The 23,755-nt window shown below is 38.7% G+C and overlaps 1 protein-coding gene across 1 annotated transcript in view; it reads right to left on the bottom strand.

Annotated features, from left to right (window-relative positions):
- Positions 1-1,309: 1,309 nt before the first annotated feature.
- Positions 1,310-23,755, bottom strand: part of PLA2R1 (phospholipase A2 receptor 1) — a 41,622-nt gene continuing 19,176 nt past the window's right edge. Inside the window, 20 exon segments of the mRNA XM_035570901.2 lie at positions 1,310-2,615; positions 2,828-2,857; positions 3,537-3,713; positions 4,156-4,272; positions 4,690-4,830; positions 8,117-8,285; positions 8,809-9,047; positions 10,909-11,053; positions 11,605-11,735; positions 12,483-12,600; positions 13,541-13,683; positions 14,956-15,059; positions 15,431-15,495; positions 18,417-18,574; positions 19,091-19,126; positions 19,584-19,716; positions 20,677-20,761; positions 21,240-21,385; positions 21,669-21,871; positions 22,625-22,794. Coding sequence (XP_035426794.1) covers positions 2,401-2,615; positions 2,828-2,857; positions 3,537-3,713; positions 4,156-4,272; positions 4,690-4,830; positions 8,117-8,285; positions 8,809-9,047; positions 10,909-11,053; positions 11,605-11,735; positions 12,483-12,600; positions 13,541-13,683; positions 14,956-15,059; positions 15,431-15,495; positions 18,417-18,574; positions 19,091-19,126; positions 19,584-19,716; positions 20,677-20,761; positions 21,240-21,385; positions 21,669-21,871; positions 22,625-22,794 — 2,725 coding nt within the window. The 3' untranslated portion in view covers positions 1,310-2,400.

The raw sequence follows: 23,755 nt of genomic DNA, 5'->3' as shown, positions 1-23,755 counted from the left end.
AAGGCAGTGTGTACACGTGCCAGTGAATGTGATGAAGGAAAGATGTTGGTTTTAGCTCCTCCAACTGTATTTAAATAGGTGAAATTCTCATGGGGAAGGGAGTGATGATCACAATCTTTTATTTTTTTTTAAATGTGAGATACTGCAAAATTAGCCCCATGGAAGCTATCACAGTTCATACACACAAATAGCAAATGGTCTGGCAACTGCACTCAAAAGCTGCAGTGCACAACCTGTAATAGTGGGCTTCACGTACAAGCAGTCCCATACACAAATCTGCAGATCCACAGCGAAGCTTCAAAAACATTCCTGAAGACTAATGGATGGGGTCAAACCACAAGACAAAATATACAGAGAAAAGCTATTTAGCTTTTCTGATGAAAAAATCTGATGGAAAAATCCCCTGACAGAAAAAACTCCTAATAAGAAGAACATCTAATAGTTACAGCCACAGAAGTTTTTTCAAAAAGTCAAATGAAAATTGTGTTGGGATCAAATGCATCTGTAGCCTCCTTGACCACGTTTCTTGAATTCTGTAAACCAGCACAGAAATACTCTATGTATCAACTAATTAAGAAAAATATAACCCTAGACATAGTTATGACATGAAAAGGCAATTTTTGCAATGTTTATAGAACTGGCCATGTGAAATCTAACTGAAAGGAAGTCATACATTCCTCTGTACGTGCATAAATACTAAATAAAAACACTGCAGTTGGCTTTGGCTGCTTGCTAAGCTCTCAAAAATGTGCCTCCATCTTAGGGCTCTTGCAAAATTCTTAGAATGAGTCACCTTATAACAAACAAACAAACTGACCCACCAACATGTACAGCCCTTCACAGCAGCTTTTAGAGATGACTGAAGGCACAATAATTACATGCTGAGGTAACTCTTTGTGACTAACATTTTGTTTTTCCACTCTGCAATAAAAATAATAATAAATAATCCTCCAAAAATCATTCAGATATTTTCACAGAAGTGGCTGGAGGATTGGGTAGGGTTGTGGGAGTCCCCCAGGGAGTCAGCATGTCCGCTTTGGACCACTGTAACCTGAAACTGGGTCTTGCACAGCCACCAGCCTGGGAGGAACAACTGGCCAGTGCAAGCTCACTCCTTCGTTAGCACCTTGGTATGACAACTAAAAGTGAAAAGCGGCCTTCTGAGGGTGTGTTTTGGGATTACAAGACTCTCTGACTAGAGAGAGGAGCATCCTTTGGGAACTGCAGATGTGATTCTCCCTCATATTCTCCTTATGTTTGGAGAGCTGAGTCTCAGAAGAGTGCACATAAATACTGCTTGCAGTAATACTGTAGGTGAACACTAAAGCCATTTATTACTATAACATTAACAAGACTCAATAACAATATTTTTCTTCAAATGGATATTGCCCCAAAGTGTCTTTAAAAGTGGTTGATGGGATTCGATTTCTGAAATAACCTGGGTGAGAGATCACATTGTTTTCTAACAGAGCACCAGAAGCATCTCTACTGAATATATTAACTTTAGGATGACAAAGTCCATACATCATTGTAACTCTAGCCTAATATATTTTATAACGTAAACTAGACATCATGGGCCAAACTACCACAGCTCTGACACTCCCAAATCAGAAGTCACTTCATTTTTCTGCAGGCTTGGAAATCTACCTGGCAAGGATCCACTGCCTGAAAATTAACTCTTCGTTTTACAGATGCAACGGGTATTAGAAAGAACTAACCTATAATCCTTGGAATAGGTTTCAGAGTTCCTAAATTCAAGGACAAATTTTAGTGCTGGCTCTTGAGCAGCTTCTGCAACATGTAAAAACAAAGCACAAAAGCCCAAACGTTCCCGAAGGAAGAAGCTACATGGAAATGCCCACTGTTCAGGGGCTTGGACACAGTTGCTCCACATGAGGGGTTTGAGGTTTATAGTATGGGAGTGTTTTCAGTTCTCAGCTTTTCCCAAAGAAGCCAATTTCTCCACGGTTCTGTGCATCCTCACCAAATTCCCCCACCAAGCCAAAGCAGTCCAAGCACAGCAGCCTCTGCACACTTCTAGCAGAGCTGCAAGGGTTTCTCCAGAATTAGGTGCCCTGAGTCACCTGAGAAGGGGCCGCAGACCCCTCTGCCACCGAGGAAGCTTGGGCTTGGTGCTGGTGAGATCAGATGTGCCTGGTGCTCAGCTCCTCACTGCTCACCATGAAAACCTTTCAGAAACTGCAACAAATGCTGCAACAAATTCAAAACGAATGAGAGAGCAGTGGCTGCTGCTTTGCTCCTCTCACCGCTCTTCCAGCAGCATTTAGGTGTCCTTGCTGATGGCTGAGAGGATGAGCTGCAACTGGCTCACAGAAAGAAAAATGCTGTAGGATGTGGAGTTTAACACTGAAGACCTGACTGCTCATTACTCCCGATGCATTAATTGTCATCTCTCTCAAAATCAGAAATGAGGATGCTTTCTTCCAAAGCAGGAACGTCAGAGTTAATCTGTGGAAAATAGGCATTTCTAATCCACAGTATCCTGCTGAAGAGTCTGTTGTTCTGTTTGTACAGGCACCACAAAAAAATGGAAATGGCAGCCAGCATCACCAATGTTACAAGAACAGCCAGAGCTGCAAGCCCAGGGTATGATGCTGAAATGGAAGAACAGAGATCATTATTACGCAAATATAGTTACATTTATAAATTATTTTAAATACAAAAATACAAATATTTTATGTAAAACACTCTTCATATGCATTTTAAATCACAGGTTTAACAGTTAAAAAAGTAATCTCACAAAATATCAACCCAAAACTTATTATTATTCCTTATAAAAATTAAGAAAGGACCAGAAGGAACTTACATTTTTCAGAGGGTGCTGTTGCATCAATATCTGAAATAGAATCAGAACAGTCACAAAACTATCGACAGAACTAACAAAAATTAGTATATATACACTCAGTGTAACATTGACACTCAGAAGACAATTTTCCCCAAAACATACAAGAGTGAGCAGGCTGTTCTTTGTTTAACTTTACTCATGTCAATACGATTACAACAGGCCAAGTTAAACACGACTAAATCTGTTACCTAAAATATCTTAAATTTAGAGGAATGTATTATTTGGCATTGTGGCAAGGATGAACAGCAGTACTTATACACTTTAGAATGTGCAAATGCATGAACAGAGGAGTGCAGTGGTGGATTATTTGAGCTATTGGTCCCTGCAGTGATTTTGGCATTTTGGGTGAGCTCTCACAACACTTCAGGTCTCTTGCAGATATGTTTTCCCATTGCTCACATCCGTGCAGGTGCACACACTGCGGGGTCTGTGGAGCTCAGCCTGGCTCTCTGCACACCCGTACAAAAGAAAGTTTACTGCAGCATGCGGCAACAAAAAGGCTGCACAGGTTCCTCACAGGGAGGTTACCCTGGCTGGTTTGTTCTTCCACAGATATTTTTTCTAGTACAAAGCAACAGAATTATTAAAGTGAAAACTAAGAGAAAGTAACAAGGAACACATAAACAATGGTTATAAGGACACGATCACCTGCTTCTATGAAAGCACATACCTGCATCCATTTTACATACAAATCCTTTTTTTTCTCTGCACGGAGATATTTGCCATATACCATCTGTGGTCCTCAGGCTGATACAGAAATTCCCTTTGAGATGATCAAATTCAGGCTCTCTGATGCCCCAGTTAGAATAATTTAAGGGAGAGCCATCAGACCAGGAGACTGTCTCATCTAAGGGAAGAAGTTATAAATAATTACAAAATGTCATTGTGCTTTGATAAGTATCTGTGTTTCTGTTGGATTTACCTTCACACACAAAAAAAATAATACTGTATTAAAGGAATGCCAGGATTTTGTCTGCTTGGCTATTGTAATCCTTTTTTGTTGCTTAAGAATTTAAAAACATACTACATAGCTGATACAGAAGATAGGCTGTAGTGCTTCTTTAAGAAGAAAATAAAGGAGCTCACACACATGCATACATATTGACTATTCAGAAACCTATTAAGTAACAATTACAGAAAATTTTTGGTACACAACAAACAGGTAATAAACAGTGAAAAAAATTTCAAAAGATAATACTGCTTTGGAAGGGGCTTATACCAACATTTAAAAAACAATAAAATAAAAAATCCATATTCTTACATTCAGTTCTCTTCCACCCAAAACTTACTATCTGTAACATGCAGGATGTTCAACCAAACCATTTGCACAGAATAACCCAAACGGTGCAATTCTTCCAGAATGAAGGCGTTTTCATCTTCATCTTGAATAGTCAGAAGATTAGAGCCTGCAGATTAAACACAAAACAGATTTTCAAACAATCCCTTCAATTAAAACTAACATTGCCTTTTAAAAAGTTAATATGAAGAACCTTAATTGAAAAGGTTGAAATGTCTGGTTATACATTATAACTTCTTAAATTTGCAACTAATGTGAAAATCCTCAGGTTGATATAAAACTCTTTGCACATCACTTTAAAACAATTTTGAAGGGAAGAAATACGTTTTGTGTCTTATGCCAGAAATGAGTATTTTCACGTGGAAAGGAACATTTTTTGATGTACGTAGCCTCCAATTTTGTAGTTGGCTTACGAGCTCCACTGTTGTTATCTTGCACTAGAGAAAATACATGCTGTGATTTTCGGAAGAATGTGGGTTTTTAAGATATCATGATGACATTTTATAGCTACAAAATAATCACTTACCTTGATTTCTGCAGACTTCATATGCAGTATCAAAACTTGTGCCCTGAAGAACTGTGGTAAAACTGTAGCAACTGTTTTTGAATTTGATCCAGGGAACAGTTTTTTCTGAACATAAGCCTTTATAGTCAGTGAGTTTCTTCTCTGTGATAGAAATAACAGCACAGCTTTATTGGCACTACAACATACACATTAATATAACATACCACACACTGTTTTGGAATAATGCTAATAAGCATGTTATTCTGTTACGTCTCTACTTTTCAAAGTGAAAATCTAGTGTCTGTATACATTTGTATTAGAACTGTAAATCTGCTTTTATTCCACATGAAAATCCTTGAGGGCTTGCACAGTAATAGCAGGATATTTATCTAACACAGAGTGATGTGCACCGGGAGTTAAGGAGCATCCAGCAGGCACTCTGGGCTGCCCAGCATCTCTGAGGGATTTCCAGGGGCTGCAGAGCTTCTCTCCACAAAGCCACAAAGATAACTGAATGCCAAATACCATGGCACGGAGGCAGATAAGAGCTTCCCATTGGAGTGCAGCAGCCAGCCTCTCCAGTGTACAATGTACTGTGCCAAAGAGCCTCCCTGAGCTAGGATGACCACAATTTGGAGAGCTGGATGCTGCCAAGGACTTTGCAATCCTGGGCTGAGTGGAGTTCCAGACCTGAATTCTATGTTCAAATGAAGACCAGGTAATTGATAGAGCTCTGAGGAAACTAAACGTATTTTAGGATACAGGAAATTATTCTCACCTTTATTTTAAAAAAAAGAAAAGTTGCAAAATATTTATGTGCAATCAGTGAAGATGTGACTTATTTTTCACTTTGCACTAAACACTTCTCTTTTCCCATTCGACAGTTAATTGTAATAAACTGAATTTATTTCCCTTCAAGCCAAGTTATTAACAATCATCATTTTTCTCAGATAATATAGTATTCACTGAAGAAAGAAAGTAATTTTCCTGTTTCTTTCCTATTATGGCAGTTCTCTTTCCATTTTCAGATGGACTGGACCTAGTGGCCAATATTTTATGAGGAAAAAAAGGCTTTGCAAATAGGAGATACAGCAAGAAAATACCAAAAAATATATTTCAGTTTTGAATAAAGTAGACACAGACACAGACACAGATTTCTAGGTTGGAAGAGACCTCAAGATCATCGAGTCCAACCTCCGACCTAACACTAACTACTCCACTAAACCATATCGCTAAGCTCTACATCTAAACGTCTTTTAAAGACCTCCAGAGATGGTGACTCCACCACCTCCCTGGGCAGCCCGTTCCAATGCTTAATAACCCTTTCGGTAAAGAAGTTCTTCCTAACATCCAACCTAAAACTCCCCTGTCGCAACTTTCGCCCATTCCCCCTCGTCCTGTCACCAGGCACATGGGAGAACAGACCAACCCCCACCTCACTACAGCCTCCTTTAAGGTAACTGTAGAGAGCGATAAGGTCGCCCCTGAGCCTCCTCTTCTCCAGGCTGAACAAGCCCAGCTCCCTCAGCCGCTCCTCATAAGACTTGTTCTCCAGACCCCTCACCAGCTTGGTCGCCCTTCTCTGGACTCGCTCGAGCACCTCCATGTCCTTCCTGTAGCGAGGGGCCCAAAACTGAACACAGTACTCGAGGTGCGGCCTCACCAGAGCCGAGTACAGGGGGACAATCACTTCCCTAGACCTGCTGGCCACACTGCTTCTTATACAGGCCAGGATGCTGTTGGCCTTCTTGGCCACCTGAGCACACTGCTGGCTCATATTCAGCCGACTATCAACCAATACTCCCAGGTCCTTCTCGGCCAGGCAGCTTTCCAGCCACTCATCTCCCAGCCTGTAGCTCTGCTTGGGGTTGTTGCGCCCCAGGTGCAGGACCCGGCACTTGGCCTTGTTGAACTTCATACAGTTGACCTCAGCCCATCGCTCCAGCCTATCCAGATCCTCCTGCAGAGCCTTCCTGCCCTCGAGCAGATCGACACACGCACCTAACTTGGTGTCGTCTGCAAACTTACTGAGGGTGCACTCGATCCCCTCATCCAGATCATCGATAAAGATATTAAAGAGGACCGGCCCCAGTACCGAGCCCTGGGGGACACCACTTGTGACTAGCCTCCAACCAGATTTGACTCCATTCACCACAACTCTCTGGGCCCGGCTATCCAGCCAGTTTCTAACCCAGCGAAGCGTACGCCAGTCCAAGCCCCGAGCAGCCAGTTTCTTGAGGAGAATGTTGTGGGGAACGGTGTCAAAAGCCTTACTGAGGTCAAGGTAAACCACATCCACAGCCCTTCCCTCATCCACCAAGCGCGTCACTTTGTCATAGAAGGAGATCAGGTTCGTCAAGCAGGACCTGCCTTTCATAAACCCATGCTGACTGGGCCTGATCGCCTGCTTGCCCTGCAAGTGCCGCGTGATGACCCTCAAGATAATCTGCTCCATGAGCTTTCCTGGCACTGAGGTCAAACTGACAGGCCTATAGTTCCCCGGGTCTGCCCTCCGGCCCTTCTTATAGATGGGCGTCACATTGGCTAGCCGCCAGTCAACTGGGACCTCCCCCGATAGCCAGGACTGCCGATAAATGATGGAAAGCGGCTCGGCCAGCTCCTCCGCCAGTTCTTTCAGTACCCTCGGGTGGATCCCATCCGGCCCCATCGACTTGCGCACATCCAAGCTCCTTAGCAGGTCGCCAACCATTTCCTCATGAATAGCGAAGGCCACATCCTGCTCCCCATCCCCTTCCGCCAGCTCAGGGCACTGGGTATCCAGAGAACAACCGGTATTGCCGCTAAAGACTGAGGCAAAGGCAGCATTAAGCACCTCAGCCTTTTCCTCATCCTTAGTAACTAGGTTTCCCCTCGCATCCAGTAAAGGATGGAGATTCTCCTTAGTCCTCCGTTTCGCATTGATATATTTGTAAAAGGATTTTTTGTTGTCTTTAACGGCAGTAGCCAGGTTGAGCTCCAGATGAGCTTTGGCCTTTCTAATTTTCTCCCTGCACAGCCTCGCTACATCCTTGTAGTCCTCCTCAGCGGCCCGCCCTTTTTTCCAAAGATTATAAACCCTCTTTTTTCTGCTAAGCACAAGCCGCAACTCTCTGTTGAGCCAGGCCGGTCTTCTTCCACGCTGGCTCGTCTTTGGGCACGTGGGGACGGACCGCTCCTGCGACGTTAAGATTTCCTTCTTGAGGAGCGCCCAGCCTTCCTGGACTCCTCTGCCCTTCAGAACCGCCTCCCAAGGGACTCTGCCAACCAGCGTCCTGAGCAGCTCAAAGTCAGCCCTCCGGAAGTCCAAGACAGCAGTTTTACTGGTCCCCTTCCTGGCCTCGCCAAGAATAGAGAACTCTATCAGCATTGTATCAGCATTGCTACCTCCACTGCCCCTACGCACATTTGCAGCTGCAAAGATTTAATATAAAACTTAACTCCAACTTACTAGGTGGCACATGGCAGACTGCTCCTTGCAGAAGTCGTTCACAGTTTGCACTCTTCCAGTGGCCTGAGGTATCCATATACACACAGCTGCCAAAGGCCTGGGACTCGTCATCTTCCCAGAAGGTGAACAAGGACCTAGTCCCATCCGACCATTCAAAGTTAAGCCCGTTCTGCCAAACCAAATTTTACATTATTCCACTGATATACTTTACCACCATACAAATGCCTTTTCTTCTGGTGGCATCCTGACCAGAGCTCCTTCTACCCCTCCTAAGGCTGGGTTATAAACACAAGGCAGTTCCAAAGACCCTCCCGACTTATTTCTAGGAGACCACAAACTACATCTAACTTGCTGTTGTGTTTGGTGGGTGAGTATTTGGGTCATCGAGTGCAAGTGATTACTGGGCCATAAAGCAGCTCAAAATGAACCGTAATTTGACTGTTAACACTACAATATATATAATTTTTTAGTGTTTTTTTTTTTAATGTTTTCTATGGCTTTCATTTTTCAGTACTCACTGCACCAAACCATCTCTCATTAAATCTATGTATCACGTTGCAAAACATAGCTAGGGCTCAAGCTGGAGTTCCACTTCCAGATGCAAACTTCCCGTAAGTTCTAGTGAAAGATACAGCTTATTAGCTTGCTAATGAAAAAAAAAAAATCACGTAGACAGTGAATCCATTACGCACATCCGCAGTGAACAGCCCGATCCAGTGGTTGTATCCCAGCCGATTCACAATGACTGTGAGGAAAGCTTGGTGATACTGGTCTGCAATGCTGACCAACTCGGCTCCATTTGCCATACAGGTTTTTAAAGCTGCAGACCATGTAAAATTCCCACGTATTAAGTTATATGTTCTGTTTGCATACTCTAAAGTATCTGGCACAGGGTACATTTCAGATGCGTTGATGACATGTCTGGATGTGTCTGTTATAAACAGAAAAAAGATTATTTTTTTAAATGGACAACTTGAACACAGTGGAACAACTCAAAATTAAAACTATGCATAAAAACAAATCAAAAGATTGCAAACTCCTTGATTTCAGGAAGGCACAGCAAACAAAAAATAGCTGACTACTAGAACAGTATCTGAAATTCCATCATACCACAAAACTCATGACAGGAGTGAATGAATATAATGTGTACCAAAAGAAAAACCTGGACCGAGTTGGTTCCACTGAGTGGACCTTTGAAAGTCTGCAGGAAATCACATGGGATCTGGCCATATCCCAGATGTGGGCTGCAGCATGCTCTTAACCCTGACTCCTTGCATGTAATTTAGAGCAGTTCTTTCTTGAAGGGTTATTTGTAATCTTTTCCAAGCTCAGTTCACAGCACAACACGTGGACTCACAAATAATTGTACAGACATAACTGAGGGAATGACAAACAGTTGCTTCGCTAAGATGTGGAGTGTTTATAAATTCAGTTTCCTTTACAGCTAACAAGAGTGTTAGCAAGCATCTTAAAGAAGTAAGTTAACTGATTCTTTGTAATCCACAAATCATTTACAGTTTGAGATTTCTAAGCAGAAAAAGTTCTGCTCTTGAGCTAACTGAAGCGTTCTGTTTTGTTCCAGCTTTCAGTGTGTATCACTGCTTAAAAAATTAAATCAGGAAATGCAGTAAAATGCTGACATAGTCCTAACACAAGCATCACTACGAGATTAGAGCCCAGTTCAGATCTCCCTCCTGGCAGGTTCCCTCCTGGACAGCCTTTTATAAAGCCATTTCTGCCTGTTTGGAGCAGCAGCAAGGGGGTTAAGATGAAAATGTAAACACAAACCAACCAGAGGAGGAAAATGCATTTTTTTCCCTATACTGTATGCAAGATTACTCCTGCACTCCCCACAACTATGCTTTGTAATAAATGATGTCAAACATGGTTATGGTTTGCAAGAGCCATATGTGAGTTCTGCCCAAAGTGTGCTGGTTTACTCTATTTACTCCATTGAGCCTCTTGCGGAGAGCCGCAGGAGATACTTCCTCTTTAGGGCTTAACTATGAGGTGACAGACAAAGCTGAGCCATACTAAACAACCACCACATCCAGTACAGCCCCCAGAGATGCTCCACAAAGGCTCAGACGACAGCCCTGCCCTGGCTTTAGAGTGCACTCTTTGCCACCAAACCATTTTGGAAACATGCTGCAGCAGCAGTAGCAGCAATGCCCAGGACGTGCTCAGGGTCAGCAGCAGCTCCCACCCGAGAGGCAGCTCTGCCGCTCAGCTCGAGCAAAAGCACAGAGAAACAACGTGCGTTCCCTGTGAAAGCCTGCTGCTTCTGGCAAGTGGATGTTACAGTGACAGAACTGGAAAAGCAGGAGAAGAAAAGCCAAGCTATGACTGATCAGCCAATTGGCTTGCACTGTTCACAGAAATACATCTTCTAGAGTCTAGTCTGGTCCGAGATTGCAAGTCCAACAACAACAAATATTTTCATCCAAATTATCCTGTTTTGCCTTTTGTAATTTCATGCTGCTACTCTGCTTACAATGACAGACAACATCAAATTCCATCTCTAGTCTTAAATCCACGATATGTAGCTCAAAGCTAGGAACAAAATTTAACAGCAAAAGAATTTTTGAGAAATTACTTCAACATCACAGCTATTGATTTATTAAATAGTGTAGAGCTAGTCTGTTGAAATATCAAAGTAAAACTACCTTAAAAATCTTTTATGGTTTTATAGACACCTCTAACAAGCTGCTTCTAGATGAAAATAAAGTGAATAAAGTGGAATTCAACATGAGAACAAATGAGAATAGAAGCAAACCAAAACAAATTCTTACCCTGCTTTTTTTGGCAAACAAACCCATAATTTTTCTCACAGTTTTCTAAGTACCATTTTCCCGTAAAATAAAAATTCGGGCTATTTGACACCAGTGTACAAAGTGGAACTTGCTCTTCAACGTTGGCACTATTATAACGCTGTCTCTGCAATCAACACAGAATCTTACATTAATTATAAAAGACACCATGTAAAACAAGACGTAATTCATAATTAGCTGAAAGTCACTATTATAAATAGTTAGGTAGAACAATAAGCATTCACATAAATACTATTTGGAATAATGGCCTCATAGGAAAATATGTCACAAACTTGCACTGAACAAACTAAAACATTAACCAAAATAATAACTAATTTGGTGTAGAAAATGTACTAAAATATGAAATTCATAGTATTATTCATAAACTTAGCTCAGACCTAGTATAAGATACCAACCATATAATTTAAATCCTGGTGCTTGACTGAAATTGTAAAACAATGGGACTACAGCCATAAATTACATAAATACCTGTATAGATAGTGCTCTTTTTGCAACCTCTAGCTACACTCATAAAATTGTGCCCACAGTTGTTTGAAGTTGCAGAAATTAAGAGAAGACTAATTTGCTATAACAAGTTAGGCCTTATCTTTGTGGCATTTATGATGATTACAGCCAAAACAACAACTCAATGTCCTTAAAACCCTCAGAAATACTCACATGCACTGCTTGAATTGGAGACCAATTGGAATACATCGGAGGATTTTCATTCACCCACTTTTCATAATCATCACTCTGGAAGCCTATCCAAACACTAGTTTTCCGTCCAAATAGATTCATTGTTATGAAAGCTGAAAAATGAAACAGAAGTAAAATATCAAATACATTAAACTGGTAACCATTTGGCTGAAGTCTCTTCCAACACATTAAAGCACTGAAAAATTAAACTACCAATCAAAGGCATTACCTACTTACTAGAAAGTAGGAACATGAGTGGCATTTCATCGTCATCTAGCTATAAATTCAGTTACACTAATTAACTTTGGCCGGGTCTAGGAGCTAGCCTATTAACTAATAAGTCTTCCAGAAATTGTGACAGTAGCTTGAACAACTTAAGATGGAGTACAACTTTATTCAAGGTACTGGATCATTGAAAAAACTTTTCATTTTTGGTGAAAAGAAATATTTCTCAAATAAAGATAGCCAATTAGATTCTTGCCACCTCCAAACAGAAAGTTTTACAAATGCATGGAATTCAACCACAGATTTTTGTGAATACAGATTTTAAATATTCCTGAACGTGCTAGCATTCACTTCTCTGACATTTCCAGCCTAGTACTTTGTGCTATACTATAGATCAGATTTTAAGTAATATTAATGGATAAAAATGAGATTGCTTTGACAACAATGTGATGTTGTATTCTTTATATTTTGGGAAAACAGGAAAGAAAACACATGCTGATCTGTTTAAAGCAGTGGAACCCTGAGTGGGATTTGTGTGATCTTTTTTCCTAAATCTGTATCCAAGATTAAACTTTAGTAAAGCATCACAGTGAAGATGAAATTTCATTTATTTAAAAATATTTTCAGTATTCTACCTTGTTCCAGTTCATCTTCGAGGGAGGCGAGGGAACCATCATATCTACTGCAGAATGCTTGTGCAGAGTACCAGCTCCTCAGGTGGTCTGGATCCTTTGGAATTTGTATCAAAAAGCACTGTTTCAAAAAATAAAAGACTTGCTTTGTTTTTCCTCCAGTTTAAACTGCTCACCAGTTATTAAGAGTGCTGGATCCACAGCCTCCGATGATGCCATGCGGTCAGTAGCATACTACTGCATTTCACATAAAGACACAGGTCTCCTTCCCTGCTTTTTCAGTGTCTAACCTCTCCTGCTGAGAACCCCTGGATACCATCAGGTGGGCTAGTTAGGATCTGAATCATCGCCACTGAAACACTTCACACACTTTACTGAACCTATATATTTCATCAGTTTCTGTCATGTATTGGATCATTTCCATGTTCCTGGTATTGGTGTTCAGCTGCACTTAGGCTTGGATTCAAACTGTTTAAAAGTAGATGTGATCTAGGCTAAATTTATCATTATAGTCACTGCATTTTAGTGCTGCGATAAGCCTGGTCACCTCAATGCATGTCAACATTAAGGAATGTATGTGTTTAAGAAAAGCCTAATGAAGTGACTGCCTTTGAAACTTCAATTTCAAGTAGGCTTTGGTTTATAAGCACCTTTGACAAACACTATTTGAAACCACATCTTTAGGAGGATGACATCCATTGTGTACACCAAGGGGTCAGAGTTCTGTTTTTAGGCCATAACAGAATTGTCATAAATGGAAAAGGCATGGAACAGGCTTTTTGATAGCATATGTATAAATATGCTTAGAAAGCTTTTGCATAAATAAGTATACATTTCCTTTAACTAAAGTAAAATTTAACACCATATTAAGGCAACTTCTGTGTACAAAGCTACTTAACAGCCATAAACCTTCATATCACTACGTCAGTATTCACAAACCTAAGGGCCCTTTCAAAAATGAAGAAAGGCTTCAAATACTGAATAATCTTTAAGAAGTCCAATTACTGTCATAAATATGGAATGCATTTTGAATAGTCAAACAGCAGGAAAAAATATTTTACTTTGAATCCAAAGTGCAACCAGCCCTTGGGACATATTCCTTGTTGGTTTTGGTCTTTTGGAATCTCTTTCTCAATTTTCCATGCAATTTTACGTTTACAAATACAAGGAAGAGAAACAGTACAGTTTTCATCACCCCAGAGTCCTGTGTAAAAAGAAAAAAAAGAAAAAATCAGAGTTCAATATTCACCTGAGAACTGGAAAGAACGTTTTTTTAGCTTAGATATTGTTAAGAAGGGTATCCCCTTTATTGGTTGAACAAGTCAAGATCCTACATCAAATACATTTGGACATATCACGTTATAGTACATATGATGGTCCATGGGGCTCATATTTTTATTCACAGATTGATTTTATTAAGTTAAACCAATTCCTCTACGCTGAGTCATGTAACATATGCGTGTATCATCATTTTTTTAAAAAAAATCAAAAAATCAATTAAATTAAAAAAAAGGAAACATATAGAAATGATGTCTTCCAGATAAAATAGTTTGACTTCCTTTCATTGAAAATTGTTGGCAAGATGCAGGTACTGACATCCAGTGCTGACCTGCTTAGAAGGAAAACAGATTTTTCAGTGGAACACAGTGCACTCAACAATTTGCTGACCTGCTCCCATCTGTTGGCCAGCTGATGGGAGTGGGCAGGATTCTCTTCCCTTTTTTTTTCTGTTCAGTTTTGGCTTTTGGATTACAGGAGTGCAACTGGATTACTTTTTTTCAGCTCTTCTCATAAACACTAAGTTGGATATTTTTTGTTTCCAAGGAACCTGACATGTTTACCTTATCATATGACTCTCAGATCAGAAAACAGAGACTGAGAAATGATAAACTGGAACTGGCAATATTTTAATTTTTTTTTTATTACAGTAGCAAAAGAAAGATCTATGTGACAATCTAGAGGCTAGCACCATTGGATAACAAAACATGGTACCCAAAATTCTTCAGCAGATTGGCTGTGCGATCAAAATGAGATAGAAACCTGAGTATTTAAAAATGTTTGCTGATATAAAAACAGTTTTTGAAAGTAAGAAAAACTGCAGCTCAGTCCATCTGGCTCTTTTGGTTATGAGAAAAGTGACTGTGAAAACCAGCAACGCATCAACACTTTTTGCTGTGCCACATAGTAGATTCTTAAGTAAAACTAACGATTCAGTATCACTGGAGTATTTATATTTTGACATTAAAATACTAGAACTATTAATATACTTTTAAGCCCTATCACCTACGTCTCTGAGCAAATTCACGATACTTTGCTGCTCTTTTCTTAACCACAAAAACAGCTATGCAATCTATAACCATGTAACAAGATTGTAATACAAACTGCACTTCCTGAAAGCAATTAAAAACATAATCCCCCTTTGGACAACAACAGAATCAATTCACAACTCCTGCAAAACAGGAAATATAAAATAAACCTGTTTGTGATGAAATGAAGCCACATCTTTTCCCTGGTTTACGCAGATCTCGTTCTCTCCCTTCATTCCAGTTCTGATATGTTACTAGTGATTCATCTCTCCAGCTGCACAGAAATGTTAAGAGTGTAGTTACACTTTTCCCTGTCCTGACCTAAAAATACAGCCCCCATTAAAAGTGTTTGTAAGTAGATACAGGGTTAAAAGTGCCCACTTATTAACTAAGCGTTAAAACAAACAAAGAATGGGTTGGTAGTCAAGCCTTTGGCTTTCATCTTTTGTACCCCTTTCAGAAGAAATACTGTAACATGGAAATAAATGAAGGGTAATATATTCTGAAAGGTATTTACATGAAAGCCGAAGTTGTCTCTTGAATATCCCACTCAGTCATCAAACAGTTTTAGCCCATCAAACTGAACAGCAGCTTGTAAACAAGACATGCCAAGTACAAATCAGAGCAGCTGAAGCACACTCTTACCGAAATTCATTGCTGGCATTTTCTGCATGCAATCCAATCCACCAGTGAACATCACTATTCGATAGCTACAAAAAAAAATGTTTTGCCATATGTTTAACTGTTGTTGCCCTCTTATCAAAGCATTAACAAACTCCTAAAACCAGACCCTGTTTGTATTCAGGCAAATAGCATCTCCTTTTGGGTTCAGATGGAAAAACAGGTGCTGAATCCTGCCTGTGTGAATTTATGGGACTACTTCTGCCTGACTTCAGCAAGGTTATTCATCTAAGTAAAGCATGATTTAGCCCCCAGTTTCCACTGGACTGCTGATGTAACTTATGTAAACTAGGTTGTCAATTTAAGGAATTTACAGCCTATTTGCCACTTATTGCAGTCTTGGTTCAAAACTACTAAAAATATACAATTATTGAAGTTATGAAGTACAAATATTTCCTCTGAGCATTAAAATACTGATGGCCCTAATGTTTCCAGTATGCTTTCTGAGAGTATTTACATTACTTCTTATAGCTCATACAATGGATTCGTAGACACGCTTTTTAGACTGATTGTTATGCTCATGAAAGGTTCTGGACTTCCAGTCCTAAAAGACAAAGTATTATGGATAATTCACAGAAATAATGTAATTCAAACAGCCACTTATTACCACTGTGCTAACTTGATTCTGATTTAAACTATGAACGAGCCTTCACTTTCAAGATTAGTCACTCAAAGAGTCGCAGTTTGGGGGTCTTTGGGAAAGTCACCAGGGAAAAAAAGAGTTATGAATGTTACAGGGCACTGTAAACGCTATCTGGCCATTTAGAAGCGTTACTTTTTCTCCAGAAACCATTTAAGTGCTCCATGTATCGTGGCAGCCATACAGCCCTTAGAGTTAGTTAGGATTTCATAAGCTAACAGCCTATATGACAGTATCAAATTAAAAAAATAGACATTTTTGACAAAGAACAAACTCTAGGTAATGCTGTCTGGTTTGGTACTGACTGGTCCTCGAGTTTAGCTTTCTAATCATAGCACTCAGCATACATCACATTTTTTACAGAAGTAGTGAAAAATGTGATTTTAAATCCCGTGTGAAGAAATCTTTACAAAGTTTTCTAATAGCACATACAAATTCTATCCAGACTCCTTGTTATTATTTTAGTGATTGCCATCTTTACTCCTGCTTCCACAGAAAATCAGTTACAAGCATTTAAGGACACACCTGGCTATACTGCAAAAGTTTAGCCAAAGGCAGCAGGTTTTAAAATAGCTCAATCTGTCATATTCTGAAATGAAGCTTGAAGTTAACCCAATTTCAAATGCAAATGGAGTAAACTTGGCATTCTCACCATCAAATGCTACGATATCCACTACTTCAGTTATGAAGCTGCTTTTGAAAGATCTCTTGTAAGTAAATATGACTTTAAAGAAGGATCCTGATTAGCTATTTTAAGTGATCCTAAGTTGGAAAAATACACCCATTTTTACAGCTTTGTCATTTTTGAAGTCATAAGCATACGGTTTTAGATAGGACAGTAATTTCATGACAGCACAGTAGTCTCTAGTAGACGTGGATGAAGACAGCTATATCCAGTTATGCTGCTCTTCCACTGTAAGCTATTTCTGCCATGAACTGCCGGTTTAAATCCAGTTCATCATGTCTTGATACAAAATCACTTTAGCAAAAGACAAAAATGACACATAACTCACTAGAAACTTAAAAATACCATCTTACTAGAGAACAACTGTCCTTGTGTTTTTATTTTATGTTAAAAGCAGAGAAGGCTTGTACATAACACAAGCAAAACTAAATAAGCATAAGTTGAGAGCTTTTCTGGCTCAGCACTGGTTGTTGTTCTAATGATTACACTTTGCTATCCCTTTACATTACAACTGTAGGATTTTGCCTTCAGTAAGGCAAACAGTTTTTCAATTATTATATGAGGGTTTTTTTGTATTTTCCTTCTTTCATTTTACTGAGAACACCTGAAAGAAAACACACTGTTTCTTGGAAATTATCTGCTTCCGCAATTATTTCTCAACTTGTGTTACCTCACTGTAGCTCTACAGAAACTCTGCTTTCCTACAGAGAGGAATTTAGAGGCAGGTGTCTTTTTCCATATAAATATGTCCAGTATTAAAGGGGACTTATTCAGGAGAGACCATATAAAGCTGCAGAACTAGGGGAATGTTGCCCAAGATGACATACACAGAAGAAAAACTGACGTATTTTGCATGGTCATAAGGACCCACTGCTAGGGTTTGGAACTCTAGTTTAAATTAAGGTGCAGGGAAATCAGTATTCAGAAATCATTTTGGCCAGCACTGCCCAGGAGTAATCTTTCCAATCATGGTGTTGAAGATTCAAACTATGAAGACTGTTTCAAACATCTGGATGCACTGCCCACCTCATGCTAATATACCCACTGAAGTGTCCCATGACATTGCTGCTCCCAGACCAGCTGCCACTCACTGAATGGGAACCAACTGCAATTATGAAGCTGTGTGGGATCAGGAGCAATCCTGCTGGGTGCAGAACTGCCACATGAACAACTGAGGAGCCATGAGGGGCAAACTTGAACTCAGCTCAGCTGTGCTAGTATCTGCATCCCCTTGGTCACGGAGGGGTGGAAGCAGAAAAAGATAAGTGGGACACACATGTGAGACATGTCTTTCGCTTACACGAATTCATGTCTACCTAATTACTTTCATAACTTTGGGACAGACAACTGTTTTTTGCTCCTTTTACAACTCTTGAGGGAGACAGACCTGCTCATTAGCACAATGATTCTGCAGATTCTGAAATGTCACTGACTTCTTTAGCTAAGCAGGGCCCCAAGGAGGGATATGGAAAATAAAGACAGCCAGAGAATTATTTCTGAAGTAAAATGTCTTTTGGATTCTACCTGGAGTAATAGGCAATCAGACTTTCCAAAATATGCAATAGAAAATAACCAGTAAAAAAAAAAGTGAGAGGGTTTATTTTTTAAAATCACAGTCTTGTTACCTTCTTAATTTTATTTTCAATAAATGCTTGTTCACCAGAAGAATTTATTGTTGCCATTCCACTACGAAGCCAGCCACAGATAAACTCATAGGTGTCCCAGTCCGTAGGATTTACGTGGAAAAGATACTCTGCTCCTTGGTAATATGACCATGGCAGTTCTAGAAAACGAGCAGAAGAGCGAGAGCTGTGCAGGCGTAAAACCTCACTATAATTCACGTTCTTTGCGACTCACGTGGCCTGCTTCCAGCCACCTGTCACAGGACAATATTCCACAATGAGGAGCAGAACCATATTTGACAGATCGAATTATGACAAATGGATAATTAGCAACTTTCGGCTTTATATTATACCCTGTGTTAATGTAGCAATATTAACAGGGTTGCCTGGACTTTGCAAAAAGGCAATTTCAATATTATTGAAAGGATATCAAATTCATGTGTTTAATACTGGCAACATTCCTTTATCTAACCTAAGCAGTATCTTACGTTTCAGCATTCTTAACCAAAAGAGCAGCACGTTTTCTTCTGTAGCAACAAGAAGTTCCTACAAGGTTACACAATGTAAATTTTTAACTTAAAACAGTTCAGTTATTTATTTTTACCAACAGCTTAAATTACATTTTTAAATGATAATATTTCAAGATGTGACAAAAAATTTAAAAAAGGTTTTCATACCAGCTATGTACCAATCTGGATTCTTTGGTTTAACACCTGCAAAAACACATAAATAAATTAAAACATATCAGATTAATAATGAGAAGAGATACTGCACTGAAATTACTTTCCCCACATGGTGAGAATTTAATCAAAATGATGAAGAATGTTGCTATTCGCGTCCAGGGACAAAAAAAAAAAAGAAATAAAATAATTGCCACACCTAGCAATCTTAACATTTTTAACAACTTTTATTCATCACGACTTTGGTTAACTCCTGCTAACTAACTGCTAATCATTGCTACCCATTTTTAACCTGCCAGCACAGATAAGTCCTTGTAACTGGCCAACAAACCCTAATGGCTGCATGTAGCTTTGCCATGATTTCATGCTGAAGACGAATGGAGAGAACTCCAGATTTGGACAAAAAGCAGTCTTTTAGATATTTTTTCTTGTCTCTTCTGAATTACAAGTCAAGGGTGTAATAGGCAATGTGTGCTAATTAAAATTTCACCTTTTGGTATTTTGCATATCCATTCACGTTTTTCATTGCAGTGGGCAGGAAAGACTGTTTTATTTACTTTGAACACACCACAGTTTCTTGAATCGTCTTCAACATATTTGCTCTCCAAAAATGAAGATACAACCTGTAAACAGCACAGCCATTATTTTTCAGGGAAAATTCAAGATAAAGCATTTCAAAATTATTATAGTGGAAAAAAAGGAAGGATATGGAGATGTGCGTATTTTAAGAACATGAGAAGTAACTTCCAGACTAAGGAACTAGAGGATTACCTAAATTATGGTGGTAAAATATTAAAAATGGGATCCATACTCATTTTCTTGCAACGTCCTGTTCAATTTCCCACCTTAAATCAGACTCCATCTTTGTAAAAGAAATTGAATAGCTATAAAACGTAACAGTTTTTTGACATGGCACTGGAACAGGATCCCCAGGGAAGTGGTCATGGCCCCAAGCTTGCCAAGAAGCATTTGGACAACCTTCTCAGACATATGGTTCGATTTTGGGTGGTGCTGTGTGGAACCAGGAGTTGGACTCAGTGATCCTTGCGGGTCCCTTACAACTCGGGACATTCTAGGATTCTATGATTAGCAGTGGTTGTCCAAGCCTAACAGCCTTTGCTGTTCAGCACCTTACATGACTGAACTTTGCACTCATATTCTGCAATTACTTAAGTAGTGACGGCAGAGCTGGCACTTTTCCTTAAGGCTGAAAATTAATTACAGTTTAAAAACTGACCCTTCTGTGTACTCCAAAATCCACATGCTTGTTCAGAAATCTTTTACAATGCAGTGTGACATATCCTGGGCTAACCACAACATGCTTTGCAGGAAAGCACACATCCACAAAACTTTATAATTCTACTAAATTCCTTTTGCAGTTGTACAACCCTTTTGCACAGGCTGTTTTAACAGTAGTATAATGTTAACCCTACTGTAACAATTATTTTAAATGTAGTATGTGGTTGTGAAAAAAGCAGAACGTTCCTGGCCAACATTTGTCAGTTCACACAGCTTATTTTGGGGAACTGATACACAGATATTACTTGAGAGGTTTCTGAAATATATAGTATACATGTATTTACAGGTGTTCTGTCAGACCACTGCCACGTCCCTCCAGAAAGTGGGTTTCTTTTATTAAATCCAATCCAGAATTGTCTTTCTTCTGTCCTGTGATGGGAACAGAAACATACTTCTCACACACTTTTTCCTTAGCTATTTCACAGATTACTTTTTAATTAGTGCAAATACTCACATTCATTTCTTTAACTCAATGTATCATACTGTAATACATGTATTAATATTTTAGTATCTGGTTTTGTTTCTAAAATATCATATTGTATTTTAAAGAAGAAAATGTTTAAAGTAGGATCAAATTGCAGAACCTTCAGTTCTACAGGGAACGTTAACTCACAAGACACTTTGACATTAATAGTCATTTGACACCTACTACAAAGATCATCTTCAAAAACAATCACATTACAGTGTTGGTATTCCACTTCTTTTCACCCATTTCTAAATTCATGAGTCAAGAGTAGAGACTTCCTTAGATACTATTAAAGAGCATGGAAGGCTTTAAATCATACATTATTTTTACAGATTAGTACATTTAAGATAAACCTTGTTGATGTTAATAAAGTGTACTTACCTATCAAAAATTGTATATAACAAATTGTTTAGAAACGTCTCTTCATAGATATGGGAAAAACTAGCAAGATGTGCTCCAAAATCTTGGCATAATGTTTCTGCTTCATCCCATGTTCTTTTCATCAGAACTTTTTCACTGTGAAATATCTGCAGTAAAATAAACACTGTCATAAATGTAGTTGATTTTGGAGAGCAAGTTGTTTCAGAAGCCCATAAAAAATCAAATATTATTTGCAGTTTTTCCTACAATAAAGTCTTATACATTTCTAGCGTAGTTCCAATTGAAGTCTTCAGACTTTTATTCATTTTAAAATGCAGTGAAGGAAGGTAACAGTTAAGTAGAAGAAATGTTTTATCAAAATATTTTTGGAACAGTTTATTCCTAAACTGATGCAGAATCTGAGAAACTGAATTCAAGTTTGCCACTTACCTTGTAGCAGTTAAATAGGTTGGCTTCTGACTCCCATCCAAAGTAGCAGGAACTCAAATGTCTTTGAAAAGTAAGTTCAGGTTCTTCATAAGAATTGATTTTTTGCTTGCATAATGACATTGCTTTGAAGTTCCTACAGCTTTTTACCTCCCAATAACCAACACGGTTCTCTCCGCGCATTGCCACACATCCTCCAGAATGACCTAAAGCACAGAAGTAAGCATCGAGTGTTGGAATAAAACACTGGAATTTTGTGAATTTTTGGTGAAACTTCTGTTTTACTGGCATCCAGTTCTATATAAAACCTTGATGGGATTACAAAGCTAGCAAGTTCTCTGGTCAGTGACCAGGTTGTAAGCCTGTCTTGGCTGACTTGAGCTTGTAAAATGAACAAAGGATTCCTTTCACAAAATGCAGGAGATAAAATGTGACTTAAAATAGTACTTTAACAAACTGCAGTAGTAAAGCAATAAATGTAGAGTCAAAAACTTGGAAGAAACTAGTGAAATTGCATGTATTTATTTTCATGTCTCTCTTCTCAGGTATCTTTAAGAGGTTTATGCTTCAAAAGATGAAGAACTTAAATTCTAGTCATCTAAAGAGTCAAAAGCTTGGCAACAACATCAGTGGTCATATTTGAATGTTCAAATGTTCTGTACATTAACCTGCTATTTAATTTTCTCATTTCTATTTTCTTGTAAAGTTTTCCTTTGTATTACTATAAAGCAAACAAAAATCAAACAAGCAAACTAAGTATCAGCAAACTGAAGAGGAAGAAGAAAAAAAACCTCCACACAGTGTCCTTATTGTCAGAAATGTATGGAAGACAATACCCTCTTCTTCATATAAAATGCAAAATGGCAAACCATGTGTAGTGAGAGTATTTTGCTCCCCACAAGTCATTTGTTTTTGTTGTGTTTTTTTTGTTTTTGTTTTTAAATCAGTGCGTTACTCACGTGGCTGATGCTTGTTCCAGTTTGTGTAGCTCACAGAGTGATTCTTCCCATCTGTTGTTAGCCAAAAGTATTCTCCTGTGTTGTTAAGGTCTTGCAGGCCTATCCAAAAATAAGTTCTCTCAGATTTCACCATGCTATGGATCATGCTGGTGATAAAAGCTTGTTCAAACCTTAATAAAATGATCAGGACAAAAAGCTTGTTAGAATATAGGTCAATTGGTGTTGTGGTAAGTAGGCATCATGAAAAAAATGTAATCACCCAATAATAGAAAAATATCTAAAAGGTATTTAATTTTCTTTATAGAATTCTGTGGTAAATTTCACACAAAACTCTGTAGTATAAAGCAAGCATAATTTTTCCTCCTTCTTCTTCCTTTTTATTTTTTCCTCTCCAGCATTTGTGCACATTCAAGGAACCATAGATTGAAATCTCTCAATGCTTCTGGTACAAAATGTTAAAACAAAATATATTCATGATGAACAGATAAAAGTAAGGAAGTCTTGAAAGTAGAAAAGATAGTAGGGTCACAAAAAGATACAGAATAAAGAAAAGCAAAAGCTTTGCACAGAAGTATCTTATTAGAACTGGACACACAAAATGGCACTAAAAATCAGAGCTGAAGGATTCAAAGCACCAGCTGTTCCGAGCTGTTTTGACTGCAGAAGCAATTAGTTTTTCCTTCTGAAATTTATTCATTTAGAAACTTAGATGAGACATTTAGGTCTTTTTCAAGTAATAATGGTTGCATACAGCAGCCCCTTGTCACTTCAATGTAATTTATTCAGATATAATTGGTATAGCATTATACAAAAACGTTTTAGTTTATAAGCACATTTAATCAGCTTATGAAAATATACATGTCAAAGTTCTCAGCTTGATAAAGACTTATAAAACTTCCCTATTTTTTCCTCCAGATTGTGAAAAGAACTGCTAAATACCGTAAGAATGATGTAAATGTAATGTAAATGTAAAATGTAAAAATCTGAATGTATCTGTAACACTGAGTGACTGAGAACTTCTTTATTTATTTTTCATTTCCTTTGCATGTTCTCTTTTTATATCAACTCTTTGTATCCAATATAATTTTAATGAATATTTTAGGATCAACCCACTGAGAAGTTTTTGTATTT

The sequence above is a fragment of the Cygnus atratus genome, chromosome 6 (genome assembly GCF_013377495.2).
Source record: "Cygnus atratus isolate AKBS03 ecotype Queensland, Australia chromosome 6, CAtr_DNAZoo_HiC_assembly, whole genome shotgun sequence".
NCBI lineage: Eukaryota > Metazoa > Chordata > Aves > Anseriformes > Anatidae > Cygnus > Cygnus atratus.
This window is presented reverse-complemented; position numbering and strand designations above follow the sequence as displayed.